Source organism: Lycorma delicatula, chromosome 6, assembly GCF_047948215.1.
Source record: "Lycorma delicatula isolate Av1 chromosome 6, ASM4794821v1, whole genome shotgun sequence".
NCBI classification, from domain to species: domain Eukaryota; kingdom Metazoa; phylum Arthropoda; class Insecta; order Hemiptera; family Fulgoridae; genus Lycorma; species Lycorma delicatula.
In genome coordinates, this window is record NC_134460.1 from 22,140,561 (window position 1) to 22,155,118 (window position 14,558).

At 30.7% G+C, this 14,558-nt stretch overlaps 1 protein-coding gene across 1 annotated transcript in view; it reads right to left on the reverse strand.

The window, feature by feature from the left end:
* The window catches only part of LOC142326585 (uncharacterized), a 354,985-nt gene that overhangs the window by 40,004 nt on the left and 300,423 nt on the right, over positions 1–14,558 (reverse strand). The window contains exons 13-18 of the mRNA XM_075369170.1: positions 13,399–13,572; positions 10,703–10,939; positions 9,699–9,839; positions 4,830–5,051; positions 4,443–4,640; positions 1,565–1,831 (exon numbers count right to left, since the gene is read on the reverse strand). Coding sequence (XP_075225285.1) covers positions 1,565–1,831; positions 4,443–4,640; positions 4,830–5,051; positions 9,699–9,839; positions 10,703–10,939; positions 13,399–13,572 — 1,239 coding nt within the window. The remainder of the gene's footprint in view (positions 1–1,564; positions 1,832–4,442; positions 4,641–4,829; positions 5,052–9,698; positions 9,840–10,702; positions 10,940–13,398; positions 13,573–14,558) is intronic.

Sequence of the window (14,558 nt, forward strand, 5' to 3'; positions counted from 1 at the left end):
TGCTAACTAGAATTTGATTAAGCAGCTGGTACTGAAACTGGAGAGGTTAAACCAGCGTTACAGCTATTGGCTGTATCCACAAAAGTACAGTAATATAAATCTCAATCTGTTTAATGGCAAAATTGCACTTTTATCTCAGAACCATAACTATAACAACTGTTTCAATTATAAAAGTTCACCCAGAAACAGAAGGAGAATTTTCAGGGGATGAAAAAATTCATCCTCTGACCATTCCCAGTCATAATGACATCTCTAATGATGAATAAAATTTACTTAATTATTCTGGTTTAACATACAAGTCAAATGAGAAAGATTTATAAATAAATGTGTATTATTCATTCTATTAAAGTTTTTAAATATAATATAATAACACCTTTACACCTCCTCTAAAACAAGGGATGAGGAAATGAGAACTGTTTCATTTTCTTTATGATATATTCTATAAACAAAATCATAACTGGCTGAACATATAGGCCTTTGAGACAAAGAACTAAAATGCTGATAGACTGTATAAAAGATTTTCAAACAATCTGAACTAGTCTAGAACTTGTCTTGTGTGTGAAAGACAATATTTTTTTGATCATGTAAGTAGGAACTATTTTATTTTGTATTGATAAGAAGACATGGGAATGTTTGAAGTATTTCCTTTCAAACTCTGATTATGACTATGAATACTGAGAGATTTTTATTAATCATTTTACTGCATGGATGATTAAAATCATTAGCAGTAATACTGTTATATACTGCAAAAAAAACAAATTATACATAATTAATTTTTACTGGTTTTGAATAAATAAATATTGGTGTAAATAAATATAAATTTATATAAATTTATTTATATAAATTGGTGTATATAAATATTAATGAATATTGGTGTACTTTAGCTGTTGGGACTTGAATTATCTACACTGTTGCAAAAATAATCAGCTTGAATCTATATCAGACCAACTGCTGAATTATGTTTTTGCTTACAATTTGCTGAGAAGGATTGTAAGTTCAAAATTGTAAAAAAAAAATAAATAAAAATAATAATGTTAATACTCACTAAAAGTAACTGTAAGCGTATTACAAAAAAAAGTTTTAAAATTGTCCTCACAACTTAAGATTTTTGATAAAAGATATAAAAAAAGTGAAAATAAATTTAAATAACTGGATTATTAAAAAAAATCAAATGGTAAACTTTTGTCTGAAGATCAGGTAATATATAAAGGTGTTTATTTAAAGTCAGTTAGAAAAAGAAGAGAATGAGAAGTGAGCAAGCAAAAACAATCATTAAAGTACTGAATATTTATATAAATAATTAAAAATAATAATACTTAGTCATCCAAGATGAAATCAAATTAAACAGTAGAAATATGATCTAATGATGTATTGCAGCCAAGAAAAATATTATATATACAAATGATATGAAAATTAATGAAAAACTTCAGGCAAAAAGAAATAAAAATAAAATAAAATGGAAATCTATTGGAACAATTAAAACCAAGAGACATGAAGCCGTGAAGACGAGCCGTGGTCACAATGTCGAGACTTTGGGGACGGCAAAGGATCGGGTGGTCCTTACTTCCAGGTGGTTGTTTAAGCAAATCGTCCAAGCTAAAGGTTCTGGCGGTTTGAGTGGGTGCAGGAGGCACCAGGGGGCTGGTGAGGCTCAGCAGGGAGGGTTTTCGGATACCAAGGCGTCCAAAAAGAGACCGTGGAGGTCCCCCGCTTCCACCCCCAGTCCCACCCCCACCAGCGCCAGATCCTGCTGGTACAGCTAGTTGACTGGATGAGTACAACGGGCCTGCCAGTTGCTCTCTAACTGAAGGTGTTCGACCAGTGCTCATACCTACAACATTAATTAAAAAATTGTATTACATGAAGTATCTAAAATAACTACAGAAAATTAAAATTATGTAAACTGATCATCAACCAATAATAAATTGTATTTGACTGAAAAAATTTTTTTTTTGCTTGTGAGAATGATATAAATAAAAATAATAGTAATGTTTTATGGCCATGCTAAGCATTTTTTGATGCAGTTTAAATCATTTTTTAACTCCATAGTCCTTTACTCTTCAGAATACATTTCAGAAACTTGCCAAAAGTAGCAAGATATCAGTAGCTTTGAAAGAAAGGCAGTGATTTTATTTATCAAAATAGAATTAATGAATTTTGTTTTTCAGGTTCATATACCTGTAATAAATTTGTAAAACTTAAGTTTATTTAATGCCTTTGATTTTACTAATAATTATAACTAGATATAACCACAAAACATACAATTGTTTTAATTTAATAGTCATAAGTGTACTCGAGCTACTTTGTTACAATAATTACAAATAAATGTTGCTAACTACTGTTAACTAAAATATGCTAAATTGTGTTCTTATTTTCATTTTTGCTAAACTATCCAAACTGCTACTGATCCAAACTTCTGATAATTTTTGCATTCTTTTTTTTTACCTCCAGGACCGTCGTTGTATTGTTTCAGAGGATGAGATGAATGACAAGTAGCATGTGAAAATGCCATGCCTGACCGGGATTCAAACCCGGGACCTACGGATGAAAGGCCAAGGCACTACCACTTGTGCCACGAAGGCCGGTAATTTTACTTATTAAATTTACATTTAATTTTGCTGTCACATTTATATGTTTTACTGTCACATTTAGTTCTGAGATTTAAAGAAATCATTTAGGCTCGAACTTCAAATCAAATTCTTGTAATAGTGTAAAATCTTATCAAAAATATAAACAAATAATGATAAAAAATGATGATGTAATAAAAAAGTGAAATGCGAAAAAATTTGCTTTTTTATTATCATTTTCTGTTTCTAAAAATTTCATTACTCAGAGTCCAAGATTTGTTTTAAACTTTAAACTTCTTTCAATGGATGGGTCTAATTCAGAGACTTCATTAGATAACTGTGTTACTTAATACAAAATTTCATCTAGCAAACTGATTGTAAAAATTATGGGTACATTCATCATCTGTATCATTATCATCTTTGCTGTTTTATACACTATAAGTCTGTGATTCACCTTTTCATTTTTACATTAAGCTATCAGATAACTAAGCAAATATAAAAAATAAAGAAAAGTAGTAATATTGTAGTCATTAATTATTTACGAATTGGGGTAATGATCTAAAATAAAGTAAATATAATTTCAGGCAATTGTATCTTTTTTTTCTATCACTACAGGCAATGAAAATGTTTTACAGAAACCTTATATAGCAAATTTATAAACAACAAAGAATCTTATATATGAATATGAAATTTTGTCTGTTTTGTCAGTTTGTATCAGCATCATGTGAGAACCACCAACCGATCCCTTTCAAATTTACAGGATACATTTATGTTATCCCAGGGAAGGTTTTAAGCCATAGATTGAGACTCTAGCCCCCTTGGGGATGAAGTTGTGAATTAAAGATATTCATTACAGAGAAAAAAAATTAATCCATTTAATTCATTATAATATTTCTGTCACCATGGCAAATGAGATGAGTTTTCCTCGTCAAAGGTCTGTGTAATTTAATTACCATACTTACTACTATTTTGTCTTTTGTAATTTAGTTTCTTTTTTAATAAAGCCTGAATTATTACTTTCAGTATTATTCTCAAAACCATGAGGATAATGAACAATGCAGGAGTCCAGCGGGCAGGGCTCTCTGGCTAGACAGGAATGATGAGCAAAGTGAGCTCTGCAGTCTGGGTTCAGCCTTGTGAACCCTGGAGAGCCTCTGGGACTCACCTAGGTCAAACTGGGCCCCGAGATCCAGGGTGTGGAGGCCCAACTGGCTAGTTTCTATTTATGAATGTACATTGTTGAATAAAAAAAAAAATAATAAAAGTTTATTGTATTTTAAAACTAGAAATATTTAGTGTTAAAACTGAAGAATTTTTTGTGGGTTATATCATTATTTTGTTATTCACAAAGTTTTTTTAAAGTTGTGCTAATAAAGCTGTATAGTCAGATCACATAGTATAGAGGTTTGTGTTCTCCAGGTTCACATGTAAATGAAGATTTGCAGAAATTAAGGTGATTAATGTCTGACTGTTTAAAATTAAAAATTAATAATAGAATATAATTTATTAGCATCTAACATCCAAGTAGAGTAACACAATAAAACTGAAACTTCTACATATTAAATATAAATAGCTGTGTTAGTATGCAAATAAAATATTTAAAAATTAAGTTAGAGTCAAGAATTGATATATACTACTGTGTTACTTGAATTTAATTTATTAATTAGTTAAAATAACATTTCATATTTAATTTCAGATAAAAAATAAACTAAGATATTATTTGTTTATAGGAAACTACTATAAATAAGTTAACGTGGAAGATTAAAAATAAACTTCCCATATATACAGATAAACGTGCATACATGTGGAGATTTAAATTAAATAAGTTAATAATAAAGAAAATGTTAAGTTAATAAAAAAATGTTTGTTACTAACAGTGTCGATTTCTATCAGCTTCTTCTGCTAGTAACTTTTCTAATTTTTCAGGAAAATGTCGTTTTGCACACCAGAAGAGTCCAAGAACACCTAACACTACTGTCACAGTAATTAATCCCAACCAGAAGGGTTCTTGAAGCATTCGTTCAGATAAAGGTTTGTATGGAATATACATCAATCTACGCTCACATCTTGGACCTAAAAATGTACATACAAATACAGATTAATGTAGTAAGTGAAATAAAATTTATAGAGTAGTTAAATTATTTGTTTGAGAGTAAATACTTGTCATAGTTAATGCAGTATTTTTTCCATATTCCGAATTTACAATAAATAAGAAAATTGCTATAAAAATTATACTCACTATTCTGTACTTTAATCACGTACCTTCCCACCAAGCATGACATCGACAATGGAATGAAGTTTCTGATCTAGGTATACAGTCACCACGACCTTCACATGGATTGTCAGCACACGGTTTTTGCTTAGTGTCACAAGCATCACCCACCCAACCTCGTTGACAATGACATGTAAATCCTGTTGGGGTTAATTCACATCTGCCATGCATACAAGGCTCTAATTCACACAGTGTAAGTGCACAAAACATACCTGAAAAATAAAAAGATTTAAATAGCTATGAATTAAGATGTATAAAATAATAAATTTGTATATAAACAACTGTTTCATCCTACATTAAAATTTCATTGTGAGAGGTAATTAGCTTCAAGACTATTTCATCTATCCTTTGTTATGATCTTCTAATGTAGTTTCTGCTTTTCATATAAAAGATTGCAAGCTTGAATGCCAATCACCTTTGGTAGTTTTCATATTAAAGAAATTTATCATTTACATCAGTAAAATTAATTAAGTGTAAATGGGTTTCAGTGCAGAGTGATGAATATTAAAAAAAAAAATTAAGTAAAAAAGAAGAATATGAGGAAAACTACTGAAAGCATTATATGTGGAAATCAGTTTTATGAACAATTCAAATTAATTTAGTCTTCTTGGTTCCTGTCCAGATCTGTTAATCAAATTTTAAATATAATATGATATTGTTTATTGTTTTCTGATCTCTTAACGTACAATCCAGAAAGCCAACAGACTTCAGTTTTTGTAATATTTTTTTGAGATTAATTCATCACATAAGGTTGAAGCTTGTGGGAATATGTAATGGGAATTACTGTTTACATGAAAATGACATATATATGTAGAAAACTGCCACGGCTGACTGGTATTTAAACTTCAGACTCAGATTCTGAAGACTCAGATGCTACTACTCTATTTCAGAGGGCACCAGTTTGTTTTTATTGATTCTATTACAGCTGGGAATTCTATGTATATTTAAAATATTTGCTGTTTTATGTAGTATAGAAATTATGGTTTATTAAAATTAAATATTTTTTCAGATAGTGCATAGTATTATAATTATTTAGATAACAATGGAGAAATTGTATTATATTCAATTGAACTGTGATATAAAAAAAAAGTAATGATCCCACATCAGTCTAAAGGCATCAAGGAAAATATAGGAAAATTATGATAAAAGCAGTAACAAAATATCAAGGTATCTAATGCCAACAAATAAAAAAAAACAATAGGTTCTAAATAAAATAATTAATAGTTAAAGATAAAACAATCATAATTATATTATTCGCTTACATTAATGTGTCAAAACAAATAAGATGCAAATTATAGTGTATTAAAAATATTTAAATGCATATTTAACTAGGAAGGGTTCATAAAATTCAGTTTATTTAATTACTGCTTTTTTATTTTTAAATTCATTGTCATATTGTTTTTTCAGTAAAAGAAAAAAAAACTTTTTATCAGATTTTAAATACATTAACAGGAAAAGATGATTTAGTAATTTTTAGAAATTGTAACACTAACAAATCCATTAATTCTCCATAAGTGCAGTCAGAAAATAATTCTTTTCTTGTACGATTTGGTGGAAGTAGATATCATACTACTTTATTTGTTTGTAACAAATTAATAGTGTTTGATAATTAACATAATCAAATGTTTCATTTATTAAATAATGATAAAATTTATTTTTACCAGCAATAAACATATTCTGATTGACTAATTTTCTGTCTTGAAGACTAGTTCTATTTTTTCTTTTTAATGAATTCAATACTATGTTTTTTCTCACTGTATGAGATTTTTTTCATTCAATTATTTTTGGATGTTAATAAAATGGTATTATTTAATTCAAAGAAGAGACTAGTGAATGGTTTGGGATTTTGAGAACACCAGTAAATATTAAGATTATTTCATCAATAAATATTAAGATTGGCAATGATTTTGTTGCCATGATGGTTGTTGTGAAAATTATGTAAATTGATCTACTGTAACCAATAAATTGTAACATCTAATTAATCTAATTTTACAAAATCAGATTTGGCATCCATAAATCACTACAGAGACAAACTAACTAAGAAACATAAGAATACAACAACGAAAACCCAACTTTGTAAACAAGTAAAAAAACCTATTTGATAAACCTAAATAATTTAATAATGTAAATGCAAGTTTAAAAAAAAAACTAGGTATTCTTGAAAAATAATGTGGATTAAAAAAACTTGAAACATCGTTATAGAATTTTTGTGGCTATATTCAACTACACCTCCACGAGATGTGTGACATTCAAATTACAATGTGTAGAAAAATTAATTATTCAACACAAATGATTTTTAAAATATTTTCCCAGAATTGTGAAATAATGTTGTTGGCAGTTTCATTAATAACAAACTTGTAAATGAAAGTATTACTTAATTTTTTTCTCTAAATGATGAAGGATCATAAAAATGTTTATGAATGAATTGGCAAATCGATTTGAGAGACTTACCTCTAAGCCCACTGAAATCAAAGAGGTTATAATTAAAGAGGAGGTTTCCATCCTGGTACCAGCACTTGTGGTCTTGTGGTGGAGCTGAAATGCTACACTGAGGTGCTGAAAGGCAAAAGGAAGGCTAACTTAGCCTGCAAGTAGCCCAATGTCATATTCCTAAACAGAAAGGAGGGCTCCACAAAAATAATTAAATAAATTTCAGAGGAATTTCAAACTGCCTTTCAGGGCAAAAGGTCAAATTTGAGAATTAAAAACATAAAGGATATTAGAAAAGGTCTGGTTGTCGTAGTGGATGACAAGAGGACCTTTGAGTCATTTTAGAATCTGTTGTTAATAGTTGCAGGTCAAGCTGGACCAGAAATATAAAAGAAGGCCTTGAGACAGTGAGACAGTGTCTATTATATACTCACCTGTCTGAGAAGGTTTTACCTCATACGGGAGCAAAACACTGACTTGGATGAGGTGACATTCAAGTGCGGGTTTTTGTTCAAAACTAGTAGACGTAATACCCAAAGGTATCACTGTGTATTTGAAGTTGGGCCTAGTCTGTTAAACAAGTTTGTCGCTGAAGGTAGGTTGTTTGTGAATTTCTCTTCTAGTACTGTCAAGGAATACATTGATGTTCAGAGATGTTTTAAGTGTTGTAGATTTGTTCATAAGGCAAAATTTAGTCAATATGCTTCACTCTGCATTGTGATGAGTGTCTCAAGCATAAAGAGTGTCCTAAAAAAGTCTGTGGCTTCTACTTATGTAAATTGCAAAAGGTTATACAACAATTACAACCAATTGGTACTGCACAACCGCAGTAAGGACTGCGGTTGTTATTGGAGAGCTGTTGAGATGTATTTTAATTGGACTGTGTTTTTTTGAGGGAAGTTTCTGATGCTCATCATGTCGCTGTTAAACTTGTTATTGATGGTCTTGATTCTGTGCTGTTAATTTGCATTTGCAATACAGAGATCTCACTGAGGAAGAATTAGAAAAATAGATAGGATTCTTGGTCTTGTTGGTAACTGTCCTATAGTCTAGGTGCTGATGTAAATGCTAAGTTGCTTCTTTGGTACAGTGGAGTCACAGATGATTGAGGTGAATTGAGGTCAGGTGGACTGAATTGTCTGATGGCCATTATACGCATGGTATTTTCCTGATGTGAGAAGTATACAGATTGTTAGGTGGATTTCCCCCAATTGGCAAAATAAACAGTTCCTTTCTGAACATGGAGCTTTTCAAGATAGGTTGGCCAGAATTGGTTTGATTAATTCAGGGTTTTGTCCAAAGTGTAAGGCCATTGATGTGAGCCAAATATTATATCTCTGCCCCAGGTTTGAACTGAATGTACCAAAGTAGTTAGAGAGCTTCTGAGCATCAGTTCTGGTTTAGATTTGCAAGTTAATTGGAAAACCAAAAGTGAATGGAGTATAGCTGCTGGCTTCCTGAAATTCTTAGTCTTGCAGAGGATGTCTGGGGGGGGGGGGGTCTGGTGGTCTTATAGATGTATAGATAGAATAGCAACCTGGGAGATACTTTGTCAAGATAGAAATTTTGGCACTGAGCCCCGGATAGCTGGGATATTTGCTGTTAGGATGAGAATGGATGTGATGGAGTTGTGGTGTGGGAAGGTGTTGACCTCACTTGAAAAAGAAGACCAGAGCAAAGAGAGATAGAGTATATTTTCATTAGAAGCTCATAGAATTTGTGAATCTGTTTCTTGATTTTTGAGTAAGTCAAGAGGACTTTGAATAAAAATTGAATTGTAGGACAAAATTGTTGTTGCCATCAATTCTTGATTTTTTTGTATGAAAATAGTATTTTTGGTGTTTAAAAGACCCAATCAAGAAATGATCTGAGTGCATAGTCTAACTGAAGTTAAGTATGGAAATAGTTTTTGAGTGAAACCTTTGGTTAGAGGAAGCACAGGGATTGTGCTTCTCCACACATTGCACAGTGAATCGGTAAATTTGATAGCTAAGGGTTGTAAGTTGGTAGGGGGTTGTAGTTTGAAGAAGGCAATACTTAGTTGTATAAATACACTGATGGAAGTATCTGCCAAGGAATTTGCATCAGTGGTATCCTGACAGAGGCCAAACTGATGTCTATGATGTATTATCAGGCTTAGAGATTTATCAGGTTTACCGAAGGTCATCTTGTAGATGACCTTTGGTAAAGTTGTTCAAGGTAAGGAACAAAGGGGGTAGGATCATCACAAGTCCCTATGCTCTCCTACAGGTGTCAGGATGTTGATGAGTATTATTGTGTAGAGAATATGGTCCTGAAAAAATATTTATAAACGTATGTTTAGACTCTAGCTGCAACTTTGAATGAAGTTTTATATTTAATATTTACAAAGTAGAACAACAAATGTATGTTTGGTAAACAAATTTATTAAAATAAACAGGATATCTCACCAGTATAATGCCCAATACATTGGCAAGATTTTTTATTTGAACCACTTGCACACTTGCCTCCATTCAAACAAGGATTTGGTTTACATGATTCAACTGCACCTTCAGTTGGAACTTGCAATAATTTAACCTTATAGTTGAGATCTGAAACAAATTTATGCTATAAATATATTTTGTAATCTGATCTTGTTAAAATTCCATTAATATTATTTAACATATTTAAAATTTCCTAAAACTTTTTATTCGCTGAAATAATGTTTATTATTTTATAATAATATTCTAGAAAAATTTTACATTAAATAAAAAAAACTAGCTACCTCAATCTTAAACCTCTAATATGGGAAAAATTTATCCTTAAACAAATAATGTTTTTTTTTTATAAAAATTCTTTATTACTGTGTTTTTAATTATATTATCTTTGTAATAAGATTGCTAATGAGTATTTATATTAAATATGACACTAACAAATATGTTGGTGAATATGTCAGAAGTATTTTTGATTTGCTGCTTTTGTATTATTTAATTTTCTAATTAATTTATAATAATCGTAATTGTTAAAATAATAAAAATTGTAAGGAAATGGATCTACTTTTAAAGAATAAAATACAATTTTTTGTTAAAATTCAATAGTAAAAAAGTGTTTTGATAAGTACAGTTTGGTTAAGAAATCAACTTTTTCTGTTTGCTATAATCAGTCATCATTTATGTTATCTATACACTTTTTACCTAAATAGGAAAAATATTACATAAAAAAAATTATTGAACAGTCCATTTATATATGATGAAATACCAGTACATCATGCTCAGTGTTGACATTGACAAAATTTTTGCTGCCATTTTTTAATACAAATCCAATTTTATGAATAATAAATTTAACCGTAAAAATGACATACACATTAAAAAAAAGGAAAAATAAAACCTCAAATGACATAAATATAGCATGATAGAATGATATCAGTAATACTGCCACTAAAGTATTATTGATAAAAAGAAATATAAACACAAACCTGGCTCAATACTAATTGATACATTTATTCTGACACCACTTTTATTTGAAAGACTATTTTTTTGACGTATGTGAAGTGTATTGAGATATGAATTTATGGCGAGTGGTGGAACTTCAGCATCGGAAGTTGCCTCACATAATCGCCACCAAGTTCCGTTACTGCTGAAATCCGCATATGAATCATGTACTTCAATCTCTCCTCTTCCATCACAAGTACTCTTTCCATTCACTTCATCCCCTGAAAAGTAAATTTACATATCAATCAAAATTTACTGTACATCAACATAATTAATGAATTTATTATTACAATAACATTACAACAAAGGGGAAATTTTGTGACTGGAAATATTGTAAACGTTTAGAAACTATGACAAAAACACAAGTACAAACAAGAATATGTAAAATGCTGAAATGCAAATGAAAATTACTCTGCACAGAAACATTATTATGAGAAATAGACAGGGATTTACTGTTAAAATACGAGAGTCATTCAATAATTAAACAGACAAATATTTTTAGTGAAGGAAACGCTTAATGCAGGCAATTTAAACTTTTGTAAGTGTTAGTTGGCAACTTCATGAAGAGTGTTAGTCAGTTGCTCAATTAATATTTACATAAACAAAATCTCTAAAGTTTTAGTTACAGTGGCATGTCCACTTGAAGAAAGTACTTTTGAAGAACAGCGTTCTGTATTCCTATTTTTACTTTTGGAAAGTGTGTAACCGTCAGAAATATTCTCTCAGATGAACAAACAATATGGTAGTAGTTGCGTGGACCGTGTGAGTTTTTAAGCATGGATGGAAAAGTTTGAAAGTGGCCATAAAAGTGTGACCGACGTGTACTGCACAGAGAGTCCAGTAACAAGTTCAACCTCGACTTCAGATTCTCGTATTGATTCACTTATCCAAGAAGACTGACAACTTACAGTTGAACAAATTGCTGAAAAATGTCAAGCAAATGTTGGCACAACTAATTCCATCATTCAAAATAAGCTGAACTACCGTTAGACTTGGGGATGGTGGGTTCCCAGATAGCTTACTGTCCATCACAAAGCCAAGAGATCTTGCATTTGCACCGAACTCAAAAATTGTTTCAATAACGTACGTGACTCATTTTTGTACAGGATTTTAACCTGTGATGTAACTTGAATATATCATTTTGAGCTGGAGTCCAAACATCAAAGCATGCAGTGGAAATACCCTGAATTGCCTGTCTGTAAGAAATTTAAAACGCAACCATCGGCTGGTAAGGTCATGTTAACCATCTTTTGGAGTGTCCACGGTCTGAGTTTCTGTGATTAATTGGAGCAGCAATGCACTATCAACAACCTATACTACTCAGCCATGATTGAGAACAAAGTCAAGCTTGCGTTGAAGAGGAAATGTTCGGGATGGCAGAGAAAAGGCGTGCTTCTTCTTCAAGTCAACGCTCAACCTCATACAGCACAACTGACGCTGGAAACTATTGGAAAAGTGGGTTGGGAGATCCTACCTCATCCTCCTTACAGCATTGACTTTGCCCCTCTGGATTTTTATCTGTTTTATTTGATGAAAGAAGCTTTGGTTAGCATCAAGTTCAATGAAAACAAAGAGGTGAAGAAAAAATTACAAAAACTGGCTTCAGATCAAGGTAAAGAATTCTTCGCTGAACGGATAAGAAGACTCGTAAAAGGATGGAACCAGTGCAGAGAAGTTGGTGAGAATTACATGGAAAATGAGACAAAAAAATTGTATTTAATAAACCATTTTTGCTGTGCAGTTATTTGTCTGTTTAATTATTGAATGACCCTTGTATATCGTAATAAAGAAAGTTTTGTTTAATAGAAAGTAAATGTGATTATTAAATATTTAAGTAAAATATTTTTATTTGTATGTGACAGTGGTTATAATAGATTTAATAATAAAATATGAATGTTTCAAAACACTATCTATAAATTAAAACTAAGCTGATATACTCATTATCAATATGTGGAGATTTTTATAACAAACCCAATATAAAAACACTTTTTGAGGATAACCTGGAATAAATTAAATTTTAATTGTTAAGTCTAGCCATGGGATTACATGGAATTTGGGAAAATGTATTTGAAAAACATTTGTCTCTCGCAATAGATGAGATCAAATTATTCTAACACAATTAAGGATTGGGTACACAGAATCACATTTGCCCATCTGCTTGGCTCTCCTCAATCTTACTGTGAGATGTTGAGATGTGTAATGTACATTGGACTATAAACCATCTTCTGCTAGATCGCCCAAAATTCACAGCAAATCGTCAATAATTAAACTAGTCAAAATATGAAGAAGATGCTTAATTGAGAGGATGACAACAAGACAATGTTAAATTTTTTATATGATAATAAAATTAGGAACTTAATTTAACAAATTTTAATATGTGTAACAGTTAATGTGAAATATATTGCTTAAACAGTGGTAATGTTTTAATGTTTAATGTTTGTTTATTTGTAAATTTTAAATATTAATAAACAATTTTCTGTAATTGTAAGTGCTAATAACTAACTGTTGATGACAATAAATAAAAAAATGAAAAAAAAACACTTGCTTCTGATCTAAATTCAGTATCTTCAAGCAAGTCATTCAAAATGCTAGAGAAGAATGGAGTTTAACTAACACTCCTAAAGTTTACTTGGATAAAGTTTATTTTTCATGGTGAAATAATAAAACATATTTAACTCACAATGGCTTGGTATGGCTCTGAAGAAATGAAGATGAATTGCTTTGCCAAGTGGTGCAATGAGGTGGTCCGTAAAGTCAAGAGCTGGTGCAGGTGGCAGTGGATAATTGACCCAATATAAAAAACCAGATGACTCATTATGAAGATCAACTACTCTATTTTCATGTACACTGTTCACTGAAAAAAACTTAATTATATAAATAAAAATAAAAAAATATTAATCTTATAATTTAAAATCATTAAAAACATTAATCAAGTACATGATTGAAATGTTATATACAAATATGATTCCAGTACTGGGGAGTAAAAGTACATGTACACTCATAATATCATTAAAAATTTCACAACTGAAAACATAATTTTGACTAAAATGAAAATCATTAAAAGAATATGTATAATGCGATAGATACAGAATTTAATACCAACTGAAATGCAGGATACCATGAAAACTGGTTATTTGAAATTAAAATTGTAAGTTTAACTTATCTAATTAGTTTTTTATATTTGTGGCTCACATTTCATTTCATATATTATACATATATATATGAGGGTTCATCAAAAAAATAACCAGATTCTGTACCTGGAATACAGATGTAATTATGGATTCTGCCACTAGGTACTGAAGGTTATAGTATCTGTGGCAGTTTTATCAAAAGTGGCACTGCATTGTATTGTTTTTAAGGCATTCAATGTTGGTTTTTCTCGTTGCTTATTAAACGTGTTCTGCAACACGTTTAATAAGCTATTTATATTTCATTCTGTTGTAAATTATGAATACTGTGTGATTTAGGAGTGTTTTTCACCAATTTTTTATCATAAAAATTACTTTTTTCAGGAATAGTTTGGACACATAATTTTTTTTATGTTTTCTAATGTGTATGTTGCATGTTATCTAATGTGTATTGTGTATGTTTGCAACTAGTGAACAATAAGCAATCCCCATGGCTCAGTGACATGAGATGATATGTATGACCTATAAATAAGGTGTGGTCTTGTACAGACCCAGGCTGACATTTCTGAGATGTGTGGTTAATTGAATCCGAACCACCAATGAACACCAAACACATAATGAATTCTTAAGCTATTCTTAAGTAGCTACTGAGGATTCTGGTTGCCCTGTGGCTCAATCAGTAGGATCATTGACTGTTAACTGAAGTTCCAGG